Below are 17498 nucleotides of genomic sequence, written 5' to 3' on the forward strand. Positions count from 1 at the left end.
CCACAAGCTGGCTGTAGCAATACGCCTGTTCTTTTGTGGTCGTCCTGTATTTTCAAGGCCTTAGGCTTAACAGCCTTGGGAACGCTGCGTGTAGTGTTTATGTATATTTAAAGTCAAATGATGGCCTTTTTGGCTGTCCCTGGGCCTTTGATCCAATTTGCAGGCCATTAGCATTCAGATGGAATAACTAATTAGACCGGGTGTCAGAAACGATTGCAAAATAAACCACTTAAACCTCGTGGTTAATCTGTGTATTAATCTATTGAAAATGCTGCTAATACCAATTTAATTGCTGTGCCTTTGGTAATCTGGATTGTAGTTAACATTTTAAAAATAATTGCACTGTCATTAATGTAAAAGGCATTTGTGTGGAAGCATTTTCAGATACCAATGCGAGGCCACAGCAAGCAGTTAAATGAAGCTTTGGTGAGTGTCACTGTACTGCATGGGCCTCATTTATCTCTCACTCAAACCGGTTCGGTACTAGTACAACCATGCAGGCTTCAGCAAGGCTACCTCCTGTTTTATAGCAAAGTTAGGCCTTCTAAAAGTCAGAATTAAAATGTGTGTTCTCTACCTGTCTTCACACCACTACAGCAGAAAAAATCCTATTCTCTCTCCCATCCACCATACTAGATTGGGGCTTAAACTATTATCTTCTATTTCCCCCCTCCTCTGCTACCCTGAAATACTGATTTCTGGCTGTGTCACTCATCCACCTGCCAAAAAGGAAAATTATAGCTATTGCCAGATGTTAATTGAACATTGTAAAAGTGATGCATGACTGAACAGCTCATGCTGTACTCTAGATTTACGTTCCTTGTCACCTTGGCTATTACAATGGTGGTCTTTTCTTTGACAACATCTGTGTTCCTAAGGTGTTATTTACCAGTGCGTCTTATGAAATGCCATTTTGTTCCTGCTCATAAGTGGCCTAAACACTATAAAAATCTATTAGAGTTATGTCAGCTTTCCCACACTAAAGACATGCTGTTATTTGTTGTTTTTTGCCTAGAATTGCCAATGCAGATCTTAAAGCCAGCAACCTTTTCAGACACCGCACACTATCCTTTGCTGTTGGTTGTGTAAGTTCTCGTTCTTCCTTTGTTTTTGTTCACGTTATTAGGGCAGCGTGGAAGCCTTCACCATGATCAGAGTCCTTTAAGATAAATTTTACTCAATGCATGCCAGCCTGCTTTAGCGCCTAAGCCCAGCACTTTGACCCCCTGCCCCACCAGACTTGGGAGCTGCAGGAATTCCCACTGTCACGCTTGCACAGAGTTGCCACAGAGGTTCTGTGGGGGCATGGAAAGCCCCAACAAAAAAGTTACTAACTAGACTGTTTTCTGTATAGATTTGGTGAGCCTTGGTAATCACGCTTAACTCCAAAATTTCAAAAGCAGTTGGGGAGGAAGGACGCTGTGATCTCCCCTAAAACCTGTAGCCTAGGAATTAGTGCCCTCATTTGAGGGGGAAAGGTTGAATGCAGGTCCCTTCTCTCCTGTATTTGAGCCCAGGGCCCAGAGCCCATCTCTCTAACAAAATCCTACAAGTCACTCTGCTGTGAAGTTGTTCCATGTACACTTGCAATTCAGTTGTTTTGGGACAGAAAGAGGAAGAGAAAAAAGATAGATGTGGACTCTTTAGCCCAATGTTTAGGGCGATCCCCTGGTTAGGAGAGATCTAGGGCCCTACCACTGTGCTGTTGAGCAATTAATTATTTACAGAGTGGAACAACTCCTTCAGGAAAGATTGGGAGTTGTTCACCTGTGAGCAGCAGGTCATCCAGCACCAAGGACTTACGTCTGAGAAGCTTGGCTCCGATTCCTCTTTTTCCTGGTCCACATCCAGAGCAAAAGCTACATCCCCCAGGATACTCAACAAAGGGGAGCATCCCTCTCTCCTTCCTGGTGCATGTAGAGCAAAAGGAGCGTGCTGCTGTGTCCTCAGCCGCAGAGATAGGCCCCTCCAGCAGAGTCAATAGCTAAGCCCCAGTGCCCCTGGGCATCCTGCCTGGCCAGCCTGGGAGTGGAGCAATTTTCTCAGTGCACTGATGTTTGTGAATGCCATTATGTGGCACTTCATTAGCCCTGGGCGTTCAAAAGGTAGTCTCAGAGGTGCAGTCAGACTTGCCAGAGCTTAAATATTAGATGTCCTAATACAGCGGTCCTTCCCATGTAAGGATGTATGTTCCCTGAAGTACCAGTGGAGAGAGTTAGAAACCTTTGAATATTTCCAGGATTTAAGCTTTGATTAAGTAGGTAGGATTTTCTTTTGGTGGGCGTAACAGATGGGTATTTCTGTATGCACATTTAGTAATGTGCAAAACAAACTTTTCTGGCAGTCTGAAAAGAAACTGGGAGAGGGAATTCGTTGACCTTGGAAGACTCTCTCCTGGTCCTCCTGCTGCATTGCTTGCTTCCTGGTGGGGAGCCACACCACAATAGAGAAGCCTGAAGTAGGAACGAAAGTGGCTGATGCCTAAACATCACCCTGCACTTCCTTCGATGAAGGACAAAAACACCGCAATAAGCATGTCGTTACATCACAAATTACTGCAGAGAAAATGTACTTCATTATACAAGTGCTTGAGGAAGATTGGTACTCATCAAGCTAACAACACTTGATTAGGCTGCCTCTGACGCTAGATGTGCCTGGGTCTCTGCTGAATAAATGCAAATATTCAGTCACATGCACATAAAAAAACCTGCAGTGAGTTGTCTGATGTCTCTGAGAACCCAAAAAAGGACAAGTAGGTGGAAGCTCCACTGACTCTAGAGTAATCCCAGTCCTAAATCTTACTTCTCCTCTCCATCATCTCCTGATTTTTTTTTTTTAACTGTCTGGCTGAAGGGGAGTCCCTATGTCTTGAGACAGTTCACTTTTGCAGGATCAGACCCTAAGCAGGAGGGTGAAGAGAAAGTCTTGCCCCCTGATCACCTCATTTACAAATTTCAGGCAAACCTGAGCATTTTTAAGCTATTGGTTCTTTAGAAATGTTCTTTCCCTTTGTACTTGTTTCAAGCAGAGGTACCAGCAATGATTGATGGTTCCAGCTACCACCACTCTCGTGAAGCCTACGGGAGAGGGGAGGTCCAGGCTGGGTGAAAGGGGGCAGTAAATGAAAGCCAGCTGCCTGCCAGTGAAGGAAAACCGGACTCATGTCTGCAGGTTTCATCCCAGAGCATTTCAGCAGTGCCCGTGCGCCCCAAAGCCAGGCTCCTCATGGCAACTGCTCCACCAGAAAAATCCTGTCCTTGGGGACAGTCATGACATAGATAGAGACTAGAGCAGACTGTTGTGCAGTGCAGACTGGCAAAGCTCCACTGACCTGGCATCCTTGCCCTGGGTCACTCTCGCTAGGCATCCTGCCTGCTTAATGACGCGCTGCCTAGATTTGTTTAAAGCTCTGCTGAGCACAGTGATAGTTGCTGTGCAGGGAGGGAGGTAGACACCAGCCTCCAGCCGCCACCCCAGCCTCAAAGCCCATCCCGCACACCCAGCCTTCTGCACAATAACAAATTAGTATTATTCCAGAGACTGGTTTCCGCTTCGCTAAATGTGCACAGCCTTGTAATGCACGAGGGCACTTCAGCTTCCCATCGCGACGGGAAGCTCTCGCCCCAGAAAAGAGCTTTTGGCCCCCGTTTGGTGACCTTGATTTTGCTTCACCGAGAGCGAAGCTGGCAGCGCGGCTTGACGCCTGTTTCCATTTCAGGGACGGAACACCTGGCAGCCAGATCGTAACCGAGAAATTTGAAGTGAACTGGGAAAGCGTCATGGTCAGCTCTCACAACGCGATTGTGGTGAAGTTCGATGGCCGTGGGAGTGGATTCCAGGGCACTAAACTACTGCACGAAGTGAAGAGAAGACTGGGCCTTCTGGAAGAGAAGGATCAGTTGGAAGCTGTCCGGTGAATGACACCTTTCTTTAAGAAATTAATTCATTGCTAATAATTAAACCAAGGCTGGCATTTGTCCTGCTTCCTTAAATGGGGAGCAGGGGAAAGGGAGGGAAGGACAACATAGGATACAGCTGTGATCAAATCATGGCACATGAGACAGAGCTTATGCCAACCAATGCAGATGGGAGAGAACAAGCCTTAAGCAGAGCTAAATTGTAGCATGCTTATCTCTATCACGTGTCCATAGCCTATTTATTTTTAGCTCTGTACAGTCATACATCTACAAACAAGTAGGCTTGAATATCAGTTCCTAGATTAATTTTTGCTGGGCTGGTAGTTGGAAAATGTCCATCTTCAAACCTATAAAATTAAGACTTTTAAAAATATAAAATCAGTACAAAACCGTAAATGTCAAGTCCTGAGGTATTGTCAGGTTTACCCCGAGTATTAACACACTAGAAACACCATTAGAGTAGTGTAATAGCAACAGTTTTACTATGGCTTTCAGAAGTAGTACAGGTTATTTGTCACCATTGTTCGGTCACATCCAACAAAACAGGCCAAAAGATTAAACTGAAAAGAGACTCATATGGAAGCAGTATGTACCAGCATGAATTTAGATTGTCTGCATCCTTTTTCTGGGGTCACCTCAAATTCAAGCTGATAAAAATCTTTAAATCACACTGTGTTTCCTGTTTCTAAGGGAAAAATATTTTTAACTCTTTGTTTCTCCTCTCTCATGTTCTAGGACAATGCTGAAGGAGCATTACATTGATAAAATGCGAGTCGGTGTGTTTGGGAAGGTAACATTTTCCCATTATTCCTATGTTTTGTTATAGTTGGCTGATCCAGTTAAGCAGCAGAGTTAAATCCTGATTTATTGAATATGCCAGTGGTGACTTTTTTATTATTATTTATTTTGGGGATAGACTGCTTCTTGCTCAGAGTTGTTAAAGATGAAAGCTTTCATTTTATCAATGTATTCATCAATGTTTTCTTTTAAATTAACTTCAAAGTGAAGAAAGTGACTATTTGTCATAAAAATGCTGTCAGATAATTAATTATTTTTCCCCCTTGCAAACTTTCATTTCATTTTCATCCTGTCCCTGAAGGCCTATTGGAGTGTGGGCAGCTCTAGCTTGTATCGTACAAATGTACAACAACAATATTGATTTCTGAGGCTGATTCACACCACGGAGTGTGCCTGGCTGGGAAATAACAATTGCAAAGTACACATAGCTTGAAATGAGAATGGGATTGTGAGCAGAAATTGTTTATTATGGCAGATACAGGGGTAGAGTGGGCGAAGAGTGCTGTGCTTATAACAGCGTCTCTGTGGAAAATGGTTAACGGACTGATGGCAGAAGCGGAAATTCTAATGTCAATTTTAAATAACAAAAGACTGAAATCCTATTTTGGAGTGGTAATCTATTTGATAAGACCTACTGCTATAAACTGGGAAAAAGGAGGCAAGCTCTCAGCACACAAACCTTTTTGCCTTCAGGAGCATGCGTTAGGTACAGATCTCATTTGAAACCGCGGCTGCTGAAGCCACAGACATGTCGCTTGTTGCATGTTTGTACGGTATAAGGCACTAAGAGTCTTGTAATGACAGACAGGTTGCTGCAAGGTCTCCGTTACCCTATTGCTATACCCAAAAATGGTACCGCATCACCCCCAGACTGCAGATGCTCACCTAATGCTTTGTGCTCTAGGATTACGGCGGTTATCTGAGCACTTACATACTTCCAGCTGGCGAAGAGAATCAGGTGTTCGCATGCGGAGCTGCTCTTTCCCCCTTGACAGACTTCAAATTATATGGTAAATACCATCCCAGAGCCCACACGCTCTCTCTGACTACAAATCTGTTTCTGCCCTACCCTTTCTCAGTTTATCTTCCCTTTCTTTCCTGAAATCCTGCCTGGTTTGTATTGTCTGTCTTCTTAGGACTAAGCTATAAACCCTTTTCTTCCTCCTGGAGACCAGTCTTGCTAACATCAGTGGGACTGGCTAGGGAGGGCTGCACAATGTCACCCTCAGCAGATGGATTCCTTGTCCTGGAGGCCACAAGCTCCTCCAGGCAACCCATCACACACACGGCTCTCGCAGCCATGTGGGGCCACCCATAAGCTCAAATCTCTCTCTTAATGAGGGAGCCAAATAAGTCTTTCGGCCTTCAGACAGCTTTGTGTGCTCCGTGAATCCGTGCTGGTGGCATCCCTGTGGATGTGGTGGTGCAACCCCAGCGATGCTGGAGGACCCGGGGCTTGGTGCTCTGGGATACTGCTGCACAGGGCAGCTGCCTCCTTCTTTTGCCATCCAGGAGCTTGATAAGAAAGGGGACCAAGAGTTTGGTTTCAGCTCAGCAGGTCCAGGCACACATGGATCTGAGCACTGCTCAGCGCCATGTCCTGTACAGCGTGGGGTGTGCAGAGTGAGCCCATAAGATGCTGTGGAGGACTGCTCAGAGCTTGTGTTAGCACAGGAGAGATCTTGGTTCACCCAACCTTTTCCCTTTATTTTTTACTCCTGTTATGTAAAGGAGAAGCAGATCTAAAACCATCTAGCCTCTCTCAAATGGTACCGCTAGCCTGAATCTGCTCCGTTCTTCCCTGAACCACCCATCCTTGAGAGCTGCAGCACAGCAGCCTCCCCACACCAGTCGTTCTAGCTGTCTTGCGATGTTCCTCTGCACACCGTGGTCCTTTTCCTTAGAGATGTCAGCTCCCTTTGTGCTTTGTGCTATGGGAAAGGACAAAGGGACACAACAGGATACTACCCTTCTGCTTTTCTATTTCTGTTCCATTAAGGGAAAAAAAAAGGCTCTTCTGTGACTAATTTAGAAGCCGTGAGTACATGGTGATAATGAAAGACTATAGGATTGTACATATCCTTACTGCATTTTCAAACACTTTTAAAAATATGGCCAGTGCTGTTAATGCAATGTTAGAAAATATGGCCTTCTTTTTAGCATTTGCAATATTTGACTCAGAAGTATTAATGTATTCAATTATCACTGACAAATACATTTTCTTTCTTTCTTTTCAAGCTTCAGCCTTTTCTGAAAGATATTTGGGCTTGCACGGGATTGATAACAGAGCATATGAGGTAACTGCATGGCTTATGGCACAGTGCATTTTCATGATAAAAACGGGGTTTTAATTCTTTCTTCATATGCTCTCTTTCGGGGAGGAAGCAAGGGCATGAAAGGTGGACTCACTAGTTAAACTATCTATATTTAAAAGGTAGAGAGGTGTCATTAAGCCTGCTTACTGCTTTTGTTTCCTTAATCCAGTAATAATGAATATATCTGTTGTTGATTAGCCTTTATGCTCCCTTTTTAAATGGGGTAAATATAGTCATTCCAGTTTTACAGATGGAAGAACTGAGGCAAAACGATCAAGGGACTCACACATGGCCAAGTGGGCATGATGTCAAGGCCTCTGTTAAAATTCATTCCAGTGATCTTGCCACTTCAATTCCCTCTGAGATATAATATTTGATCCCAGGTCAAGTGAGGCTTTGCCTCTCTTGTTTTTTAAAAAGTAAGTGCAGATGTAATATTTCAGACAGGCAGAACTCTGTGCTGGAGTTGAGCAGGAGGCATGGAAAAGGAGGCATGTCACCAGTGAGCAAATATATTGTTTAATGTGTGTGATGGGATCAGTTGGTTCATGTGCTTCAGTTATTTGGGGGAAAAAACTGATAGAGAATAGTCATATAAACAAAAAATGTTATACAGAAAACCTTGTTCACCCTGCTAAGCCATGTCTTCAGCTCAAAGACATGAAGACAACAAAGGTTTGAAACAGCTCCCCATGTTATTACAGAGAAAGCAGGCAGCATCCTCTGCCTCTGCACTGGAAGCTTTTTTCTGGCTATCTAAATAGTTCATTGCCTTTCTTTAGTTTTGCACTGCAGACCTCTAGATCATGGTAAAATCTCTTTGTCCATTTAGGAATTTGAAGCAGGTCAGTAGAGGTGAAGGCAGGTGAAACTGTGTCAGAAATGAGAGCTTTGAATTGCCATACGCTCTCTGTGTATTGAAAAGTTGGTCCTAGCAAATAGTAATACTTTTGACTAACTTGGGATTATCTGCCAGAAGTGGCACCTCTGCTTTCTGTGGAGCACTACAATGCTCCTGGCATGGTCCACTAACTGATAGACATGTCTCCTACAGGCAGCAGTTGAACCATATACTGCTTAGGGAGCAAGAACTGTTCCTAACCTGTGGACACATGAACTTTCTGAAGGTCATGTAATTCAAGACCTGATGTAGACTCCAAAAACCTTGTATTGTCCTGAGGCAGATTATAACTGAGAGAGAAGAAAGCAAGGATTCATATGGGGAGAGAACAAAATACAAAACACATGCATACACTATCAAAAGACTTGGGCATTGCGTGCAGCACTCAGAGGATGAGAAAACTCATTAATTAAGTCTAACAGTATAGGGAGGGCCAGAGTCCACCCTTGCAAATTTAGGGAGTTCCTACATCTATACTGGGTGTGAAGGTGCAAGAAAGCCAGAACAGAACTGTCTTGAGTTGCCCTGAACATGAGAACTGCTGTAGTAGATGGGGATGAAAAGAGCTTTTTTTTGCTTCTTTGTTTTGTCAGTTAATGTCCTTAGGATACTCATTAACCAAAAAAAAAAAAAAAAAGCCACACACTGGATACCGTTTCTTAAAATTCCAGTGCCACTGGAAACATATGAGCACATCTTGTTTTGGCTCCAGGTGCCACTACAAAAATATGTCTCCCCTACATCCCGTGTCATATATGCAGTCTCACATGGATGTCATGAATATTTTACGACATCTCAAATGGCACTAGATGCCAAGGTGCAGGCAAGTGAATGAAGCCCTTGGGCCGGGATTTATTTTCAGGCAAAGACACATATATTTAAGCATATAACCTAGGTGTCTAAATTCTCATTATGATTAATAGAGTATAAATCACAGCCTGGTTAATAGTCAGTGCTGTCTGCTTTAAGATGGCTCTGAATAGCTCAATGGCCTGTAGTGGCTACAGGCAGGATTCAGCTGCCTAGTGTCTGGTGTTATTTAATGTGCTGTAGGGTATTTCTGTAGGGTAATATGCTGTAGGGTGACTTTGAGCTGCTGCCCCAACAGGCACACAAATCCTGTAGGTCTGTGCCACAGCTGTCGGCCACATCTGCAACCACATCTGTCCCAGTGCATCTTAGATGGCACTAAATCTACATTTAGCCAACTAAAACAAACCTTGAGAAGAAGGTTGCTATTTACAGGGTAAAATAGGGTAACGACCACATTAATTTGAAGCCCTGAAGTGTGCTGCCAACTCTGTCAGTAGCCCAGGCCCCTTTGCACTCAATCCGCATGTCCTCTCGCCTGTAAAATGAAGAGTGCAACCCATCCTCGTGAGATTTGTAAGACTAACTCTGCTGATGACTTAAACATGCTTTTAAAGCCGTTGGCATTATTACCAGTCTGACACATTAGTGAAACATTTTCTGTCTTCCTCAAAGAAATAGCCAGCATCCAGCAAAATTTCTAAAAGTATGTCTCTAGCCTCAAGAAAACATGTAGGACCATTTTTAACTTTCAGGACTGCTTTACCTTTTCTATGAGGAGGGATACATGTAATTTGTAATGTAAAATGACAGTGAACATATCTTAATAATATATACCAATACTTTTTGCCAACTTATCCAAACTCCATCACCAGGCAAGGAAGGTATTGTTACTAATGGAGATGTACTAATGCATCTTTCTTGGAAACTACATAGTACAGTGGGAAGATGAAAACAGGTATAAGATAAGATCGATACTAGAATGTCTTAGCTGAAAAATAAATTAGCTCAGGTACATGAACTAGAGCTAGGTCACATGCCTAAGGAAGTGAAGGAAACATGAATTTAAATTGGGACAGATATTCTTCCCCCCACCCTGCACACAAAACAACAAAGTACTTAAATTTGTAGTTTGAGAATTATTGAATTCCTCCTGATTGAAAATCGCAGCATCAAGTGGAGAAATCCTTTATTTCTCTTACCTGGCAAGATCTGTATTTCCCCTGTGCAGCTGGGAGATGGCTGGGGGCAAAGGCATTCTCAGACCCTTGAGTTTAGCATCGGATCCTCCCTAGGTCTGCCAAAACTCATTCTGGTTGGTTTTCAAACCATGAAATAGTTACTCCGGTTCTCTAAAATGCTCTTAGGCATATGCACTTGGGCACCCTTTTTGTCGGTGTTTTGTGTTCACTGTAAATTCACTTAGACATTTTCCAGGTGTTCTGCAGTTCAAACACTCAGTCAGCATTGAAACATCTGAACAGACGAGGGTCTCTGACTTCTTTCTGTTGCTGATACTGAGCCTGGAAGAACAGGGAGGTCTATTTTAGCTCTAGGTGATTCAAGTAGCCAAGAGGATACGTTATGCTGGTGTCTGCTTGTTATTCAGGTGACCAAGTATCAAACGGAATCAAGCGCTTCTATTTTCCCCTTATAAATTGCTAATTTCTAGCAAGATTTTTAATCTTATTGCAACCTTTACCTTCACAGATCACTAAATTAGCACACAGAGTTTCATTACTGAAGGAACAGACATTTTTGATCATTCATGCTACAGCTGATGGTAAGTTAGCCCATCATTTGAGCTCATTGTATATTTGGTCTGGCTTTGATTTTTCTTAATTAAATTTTCCTCTTTAATGACTGTAATCTGTTTTTACAGAAAAAATCCATTTCCAGCATACTGCGGACCTTATCACACACCTAATTAGGGCAAAGGCTAATTACAGCTTGCAGGTACAGTATGTATTTCCTTTTTTCATATTTGAACAGTTCTTTCCCATTTAGAACTACAACTGATGTTATGAAGTAAGCTCTGAAAAGCCACTTGCAAACACAGCATGGCAGTAGAAATAGCACCAGTGTATTCTGTATTCCCACATATTCGTGTGCTTATTTGATAGCACTATTTTGGTTTGGACAGTTGAAACATTATTAAATTACAGTAAATTGGTACTTGGGCCAAGTATCTCTAAGGGATTGATGCCTGATGGCATTCAGAAGGAGCAACAAGCTAAAGTCGCAAGGGGTTGAGAGTTATGGTGGCCAAGTATCACATCCCTCGCTGTCTGCTGGAGCTCACAACAGTCAGGATAAGTAGCCTTGCTGTACAATGAGCAGAGTTGGGTCCTCAGGAGTGTGGTGCATGGAAATCAGCACGGGGACGAAGGAACCTAAATTAAATCAAAAGGAAAAGCTAAGGAGAGAAAAGTCTCTTAATCTGAAAACCCACTGTGAACGACATAGTCTGGTCTAAAAAGCATCTCTTTCCACTGAGGAGCTGCAGCTGTGATTTACAGCACAGCCCATGTCCGTGCTATTAAAGTCTCAGCTTCCCCAACACCATGATGAACACGCAGGGATGGCTGAGTGCAATGAGAAGAGAGAGTGCAGTTTGCCCGGGCTAAAACCCTGCTGGGAACCACACTACGGTTTACAGTACAGATGGTTGAGCTGCAGTGCCCAAGCCCTACGAATGCTTAATTTAGTGAATACCAGCTCCCTCTGGCTGCATCTCCATGGAGCTTCATTCGATAGGTGTGCTTACTCCATCCTGCTCCAAAGGCAGGTAGGGCGAAGCACAGACACTAGAGTTAAGGAATGAGCAAGGCACAGATTTGGCTGTGGACACAGACATACCCCTGCACATTTCCCAAAGCAGAAGCATTAGTACTTAGGATCCTGAAGGCACTGATGGACTTGGTGCACCTCAAAGATTCAGCTGCTAGTTGAATGGAGGGCTAAGGGATCTAAATCCTGGACCAAGGTACTCGGAGGGGCAGTGAGACGTCTCAGTCCCACCAGCAAGGACCTAGCCCAAGAAACTTGTTTTTTCACCTTCAAGATCTCAGGCTAGACAATTCATTGCAATCCTCATGCATTCCTTCAACGTATGCAGAAGTTACTTGTTTCATTAAATGAAAAGCTATGTTTAAAATATTTCATTTCTACAGTTCCTATATTTTTGTATTAAATTTCTTTTTCAGCAAGTTTTTTTCAATTTTATACTTAATGATATTTCTCTTTAAAGCCCTAATTTTAGTCAGTAAAACCAAAAGCCTTTTCTCTCCACAGACATGCAACATTTTTTTCAGCCATTGTAAGCACTGATATTCTTAGGCATGGTTTGCTTCTGCTTGACTTGAACTTGTTCAGAATACAATTAAATGGAAAACCTTCAGAAAGAAAGAAAAAAAAGCTCCTTTTGAACCAAGATGCAAGTATTCACTCAGAGCACTGTGCTGCCTGAATTAATCTGGACCTCTTGTGCATCCACAGGAAGATGCACGGTGCTGAGGAGGAGCAAGCCAGTTTGAGCCGCAAATATGAATCTAGGAGTGTTCAGTTCTGGGACTTTAAGCTCATAATGGTGGTATTTCCTTGTTCTTTTGCAGATTTACCCTGATGAAAGCCATTACTTTACCAACGCAGCATTAGAGCAGCATTTGTACAACTCCATTGTCAACTTCTTTGTGTCGTGTTTCCAAGTTCAGGACAAACTCCCCATAGCTCCACTGAAAGAAGAGGAGGACGACGATTAACCGTACTTGTCCGTGCTAAGCACAAGGCAGATCTCTATAACAATATGCAACTGGATCATTTTCCTGAAGAAAGAGATGTTATGTTGTTAGCATGTATTTAAAGAAAACTGAAAGCAGCTCATCTGCTTTACTTGACAGCAACTCCTTCCTAAATGGAAGAACATTAAGCATGATGAACTCAGCAGAAACTGCTGTCTGAAATTAATCCATCACAACCAACATCTTTTTTTTTTTCTTTTTTGTTTGCCACAAAGTGACTTCTAGCATGGAAGTGTCAAGACATTGGACTTGAAGGAACACCTGAAGAAACCGCTTTGAGGACTGGAACATTTATTGTCCCTTTGCATTCAAGCAATCAAGCAGTAGCAATGAAATCCATCCCCCACATTAAGGCTGCTATAGTTAGCATCACACTGTGTCAAATAAAATCTAACCTAATACATGGAAAAGATTATAGCACAATTGTTTTGAAGGATACTGAGTCACACATACTTGCCTGCTCTTTCCCATGTTCAGAAGGTTTGTCATTGCTACAAGGCATACAAATTCAATTGTACAAAGTATCGCTGTAGTTACACTGATGCTTACCTTCATGTAATTATCGCTTATTTTGGTATAGCTTTTTCCTCTTGCTCTGTTTTCATTTGCTCTCATACTTACCTTATTAGCTTCTCAATGTGTTCTGGATGGGGAAAAAAAGCATACATTGAATTAATCAAATCATAATTTCTCAATCCACGGCTCATGATCCCTTCCCTTAGGGGCCTAGAGAGATGATGGAAGTAGGGATAACCAGCCATTAAAAACTGTATTAGACTAAAACAAAGAAAATCTCACTTCCATGTTCCCTACACACTCTTCACCTGCAAGATTGAATATATTCTTTGACAGCCTTGAAAAATATGCACACAAATAACCTGAATCAGATTAACACTGGCACATTTTTACTGTACTATAGAAAAATGTGGGCTGGTTACTATTTTTTTTTTCCAGTTTTCAAACAATTGGTTATCAACTTGTTGGGAAAAGGCTAGATTAGGCTATGGTAGCAGGAATTTGTATCAGATACTTTGCAGATCATATATAGCCATTTAAACAAAATCGGTGTGCATGGATTTATTGCACATGCTGTCTGCAGATTAGTTTTATTTCAAGTCAATGATTAGCACATTCTGAACACCTTTTATTATCTCTTCTGCTTGCACTAGTTTTGCCGAGTATAAAAGAAAAAAAAAAAAAAGGAGTATTTTGGCTTTAAAAAGCCTGACACTGTTCATTATAGCAGTGGAAAGCAACTTTTAAAACTTCTTGTGAAAATATTTCAGTTCTCAGAAAGAAACCCAACATCCATTCTCTTCCATTTACCACATCACAAGAATTTTGGCTAGTGTTGCTCCTTGTAAAATATTCTGACCAAATGTACAGCCAGTATTAATACTGTATATTTCATTTTGTTGTATATAAAGGAATGTCAGTCAGTTATTCGTCACGTCCCCAATCCAATATTAGTCTTGTGTTCAGCATGCATGCTATAACACTTCTTTGCTGATCAGGACTCTTTAGAAGTACTAGCTTGGAAATATAACAGTTAATGTAATTTCTTTTATTGTTTTGACAGCTTGAATGTCAATGCCGGTTTCTACTTTTTACATAGTACTGTGGGTAAACTCACATCCTGACAGCAATGATGATGTTTCCATTGTGTTCTTCAGTGTGTCTTTTTTATCATCATTATTTTAAGCTTTGAATGTTGGTTGTACTTTGATCATCATGAAAAATATACTGATAAACCACAGATATGATCTAGTTTGGTTTTGATTATCTTCTTTAATTTACAGTGCATCAACATTGTGTGAACAAGAACTACAGTATAAATCTGCTTTATCCGGCAAAATGCCAAATAGACAATAAGAATGCTGCGTGTCCAGATTTTGCTACACTAAACAGGCTCAAAAGCCTGAAATGAACTTGATCTGAGAATATAAAAATCTGCTCTGTCCACAATCTTTTGTAGAAAGAACTTTAGGATGTGGCATGGTAGTGTTTGTTCATTCATGGAATAAAACATTATTTTACCACCTTGGCTGCTACTTCTGTTATTTAATGTTTAGTACTTAAATAAACGCTTAGTTGCTGGAAGTGCCATTTCTGATTGAACTGAACTCCAAGCTCCAGGACATAGATCAGCGAGATGGAAACAATCCCATATAAATACACAATGCCGTTTACTTGGCTTGTCGCCATGGTGAATGATGGCTGCTTTTGAGGAAAACATGAAATGGTATAAAGTGAGTTCAATCCCAAAGTAGCAAGTCATGTGAAGGCCTCTCTTACTCAACGGTCCTTTGTGAAAAGGTACCTTTCCTCCCACAAGAGCATCACCACCTTTTCTCCCATTTACTCCAGTGGCTGCTGTCAACTGGGTCTCACCTGGTACATTGGCTTTCCTAAGGGGCATCAGCTGGGCACAACAGCTCGATCAAAGGGATTTTTCCTATTTTATCCATTGTCACTTTTCCCCAAAGTTGTTTTTGGGTTATGAAATAAGTGGGAACAAAGCATTAGAACTTACCTAGCCTGTAATAGTGATTTTTTTCTGCAGGGTGGTCATCCTTCATTAAAGGGGTAAGCAAGAGGTGGAAGTCAGCAGGCCCAAATTCAAGTATTTGTGTCCCTTCATAGCCAGTGGAGAGCCGTACACCCACCCAGAGAGCAAGCCAGCTGGCCTTGCTCAGACACCTCCCTCTGAGGAACTGCACCCCCTTTTCAGCGTGCCTGTTTCTCTTCACTGACTGTAGGGACAAAAGTGACTAGCCCAGATTAAGACAGCCCATGGACATAAGTTAGGACCATCCCTAGCTGTCAGCCTTAACAGCAATCTATGCACGGCGAGTTTGGCTGGATGTTCTGCTTTTCTTCTATTCCTACACTTCCTTCACACCTAGAAAGAAAATCCATTAATTTCACAAATTTCCTAGGAAAATGGAGATTTTTGCTCAAATCAGAAATCATGGTTGTGTGTGTACCCCATAACACACAGGAAAGATTTAAATCTTCACAGAATTCTGTGTCTTTGGGCATAATAGAGATGTAAAAGATCTTTTAACCATAAAAGACTAAATCATGCAGCAGGGTTGAGATCCCAAGTAGCCACTTGGAGGTACAAGGGTGAAAAGGATGTTTTCCAATGGCCCTGTGCTGCCTTGCTGCATCTCTTTTATGTGCCCAGGGTGATGTCCCATTAGCTGATACCACCTTCACTGAAGCAGTTTCACAGGAAAAGGTGATACAAAATATTTTAAGCAAAACCAAGAAACTACTGTAGATGCTTAATCTAATCTTTGTTACCAGCAAATCAGGAGACAAGGAGCTTTAGCATTTTGGTTCAGGGCAGGCAGATTACACGAGTACAGAATAGATTTGCTGTTATTTTGTTTAATTACCTAAATGTAACTAATATTTTTTATTGTTCAAACAAATCAAGCTCATACTCTCAACTAGCTGGCGTTTCTGGATGCCATAACATTCAACTGTAGCATCCCAAAGCGTGAGAGAATTAATGAGCAGTGACCTACTAATTTAGGAGGAAACCACAGAGGGGAAAAGTGAGGCATTACTGGTAGCTAATTAACAAAGCCAGGCAGTCTGCCATGTTCATAATTGTCTATGGGTTAAGGCATTGAGCGAATAAACCCATCCAAGCCCTGCTCACAGGCTCGGTCCGAATAAATGTTGCATCTCTGAAGGGTAGAAAATAATAATAATAAAAAAAATAAGTGAAGGAGAAAGGAGATGCAGAATGCTCATGATACCCTTCCTATGGGAGGGGCAGTGAAGAGAGCTGTTGGGAAGGGGGAGAAATGGGTATTTAGTGGGTGGGCTGAAGGAATGGAAGGCGGTGCTGGTACCAGGAGAAATGTGCTCTTACACCTTTTCCTCTCACGTTCCCGGTGTCTCTCTGAAGCCCACTCAGGATGGCAGTGGCAAGGCTTGTTCAGAGAATCACAGAATCACAGAATGGTTGAGGTTGGAAGGGACCTCTGGAGATCATCTAGTCCAACCCCCGCTCCGCTCAAGCAGGGTCACCTACAGCACATTGCACAGGATCGCATCCAGGTGGGTTTTGAATATCTCCAGAGAAGGAGACTCCACAACCTCTCTGAGCAACCTGTTCCAGTTCCATGACCCCCACAGTAAAGAAGTTTTTCCTCATGTTCAGATGGAGCTGCTTGTGTGTCGGTTTGTGCCCGTTGCCTTTCATCCTATCACTGGGCACCACTGAAAATAGTCTGGCCCCATCCTCTTGACACCCTCCCTTCGGATATTTGTTTACATTGATAAGCTCCCCTCTCAGTCTTCTCTTCTCCGGGCCCAGCTCTCAGCCTTTCCTCATAACAGATATGATCCAGTCCCCTAATCACCTTCATAGCCCTACGCTGGACTCTCTCCAGTAGCTCCATGTCTCTCATGTACTGGGGAGCCCAGAACTGGACACAGTACTCCAGGTGTGGCCTCATCACGGCTGGGTAGAGGTGGGGGCTCACCTCCCTCGACCTGCTGGCAAAGCTCTTCATAATGCAGCCCAATACACCACTGGCCGCCTTGACCACAAGGGCACCTTGCTGGCTCATGGTCAACTTGTTGTTCACCAGGACCCCCAGGCCCTTCTCTGCAGAGCTTCTTTCCCCCAACCTGTACTGGTGCATGGAGTTATTCCTCCCTGCGTGCAGGACTCTGCACTTGCATTTGTTGAACTTCATGAGGTTCCTCTCTGCCCACCTCTCCAGCCTGTCAAGGTCCCTCTGAATGGCAGCACAGACTTCTGGTGTCTCAGCCACTGCTCGCAGTTTTGTATCATCAGCAAACTTGCTGAGGGTGTGCTATGTCCCTTCATCCAGGTCATTGAGGAATAAGTTGAATGAGACTGGACCCAGTACTGATCCCTGGGGGACACAGCTAGCTACAGATCTCCAACCAGACTCTACCACTGATTGAT

At 42.8% G+C, this 17498-nt stretch overlaps 1 protein-coding gene across 4 annotated transcripts in view; it reads left to right on the top strand.

The window, feature by feature from the left end:
• DPP6 (dipeptidyl peptidase like 6) overlaps nt 1-14585 on the top strand; it is a 582220-nt gene extending 567635 nt beyond the window's left edge. For all 4 annotated transcript variants that reach the window (XM_064505741.1, XM_064505742.1, XM_026097080.2 and 1 more), the window contains exons 19-26: nt 1016-1085; nt 3719-3913; nt 4653-4707; nt 5620-5725; nt 6954-7012; nt 10452-10524; nt 10624-10697; nt 12356-14585. In XM_064505741.1, the coding sequence (XP_064361811.1) occupies nt 1016-1085; nt 3719-3913; nt 4653-4707; nt 5620-5725; nt 6954-7012; nt 10452-10524; nt 10624-10697; nt 12356-12502 (779 nt within the window). In that variant the 3' untranslated portion in view covers nt 12503-14585. The remainder of the gene's footprint in view (nt 1-1015; nt 1086-3718; nt 3914-4652; nt 4708-5619; nt 5726-6953; nt 7013-10451; nt 10525-10623; nt 10698-12355) is intronic.
• Nucleotides 14586-17498: the final 2913 nt, after the last annotated feature.

Source organism: Dromaius novaehollandiae, chromosome 2 (genome assembly GCF_036370855.1).
Source record: "Dromaius novaehollandiae isolate bDroNov1 chromosome 2, bDroNov1.hap1, whole genome shotgun sequence".
Classification (NCBI taxonomy): domain Eukaryota; kingdom Metazoa; phylum Chordata; class Aves; order Casuariiformes; family Dromaiidae; genus Dromaius; species Dromaius novaehollandiae.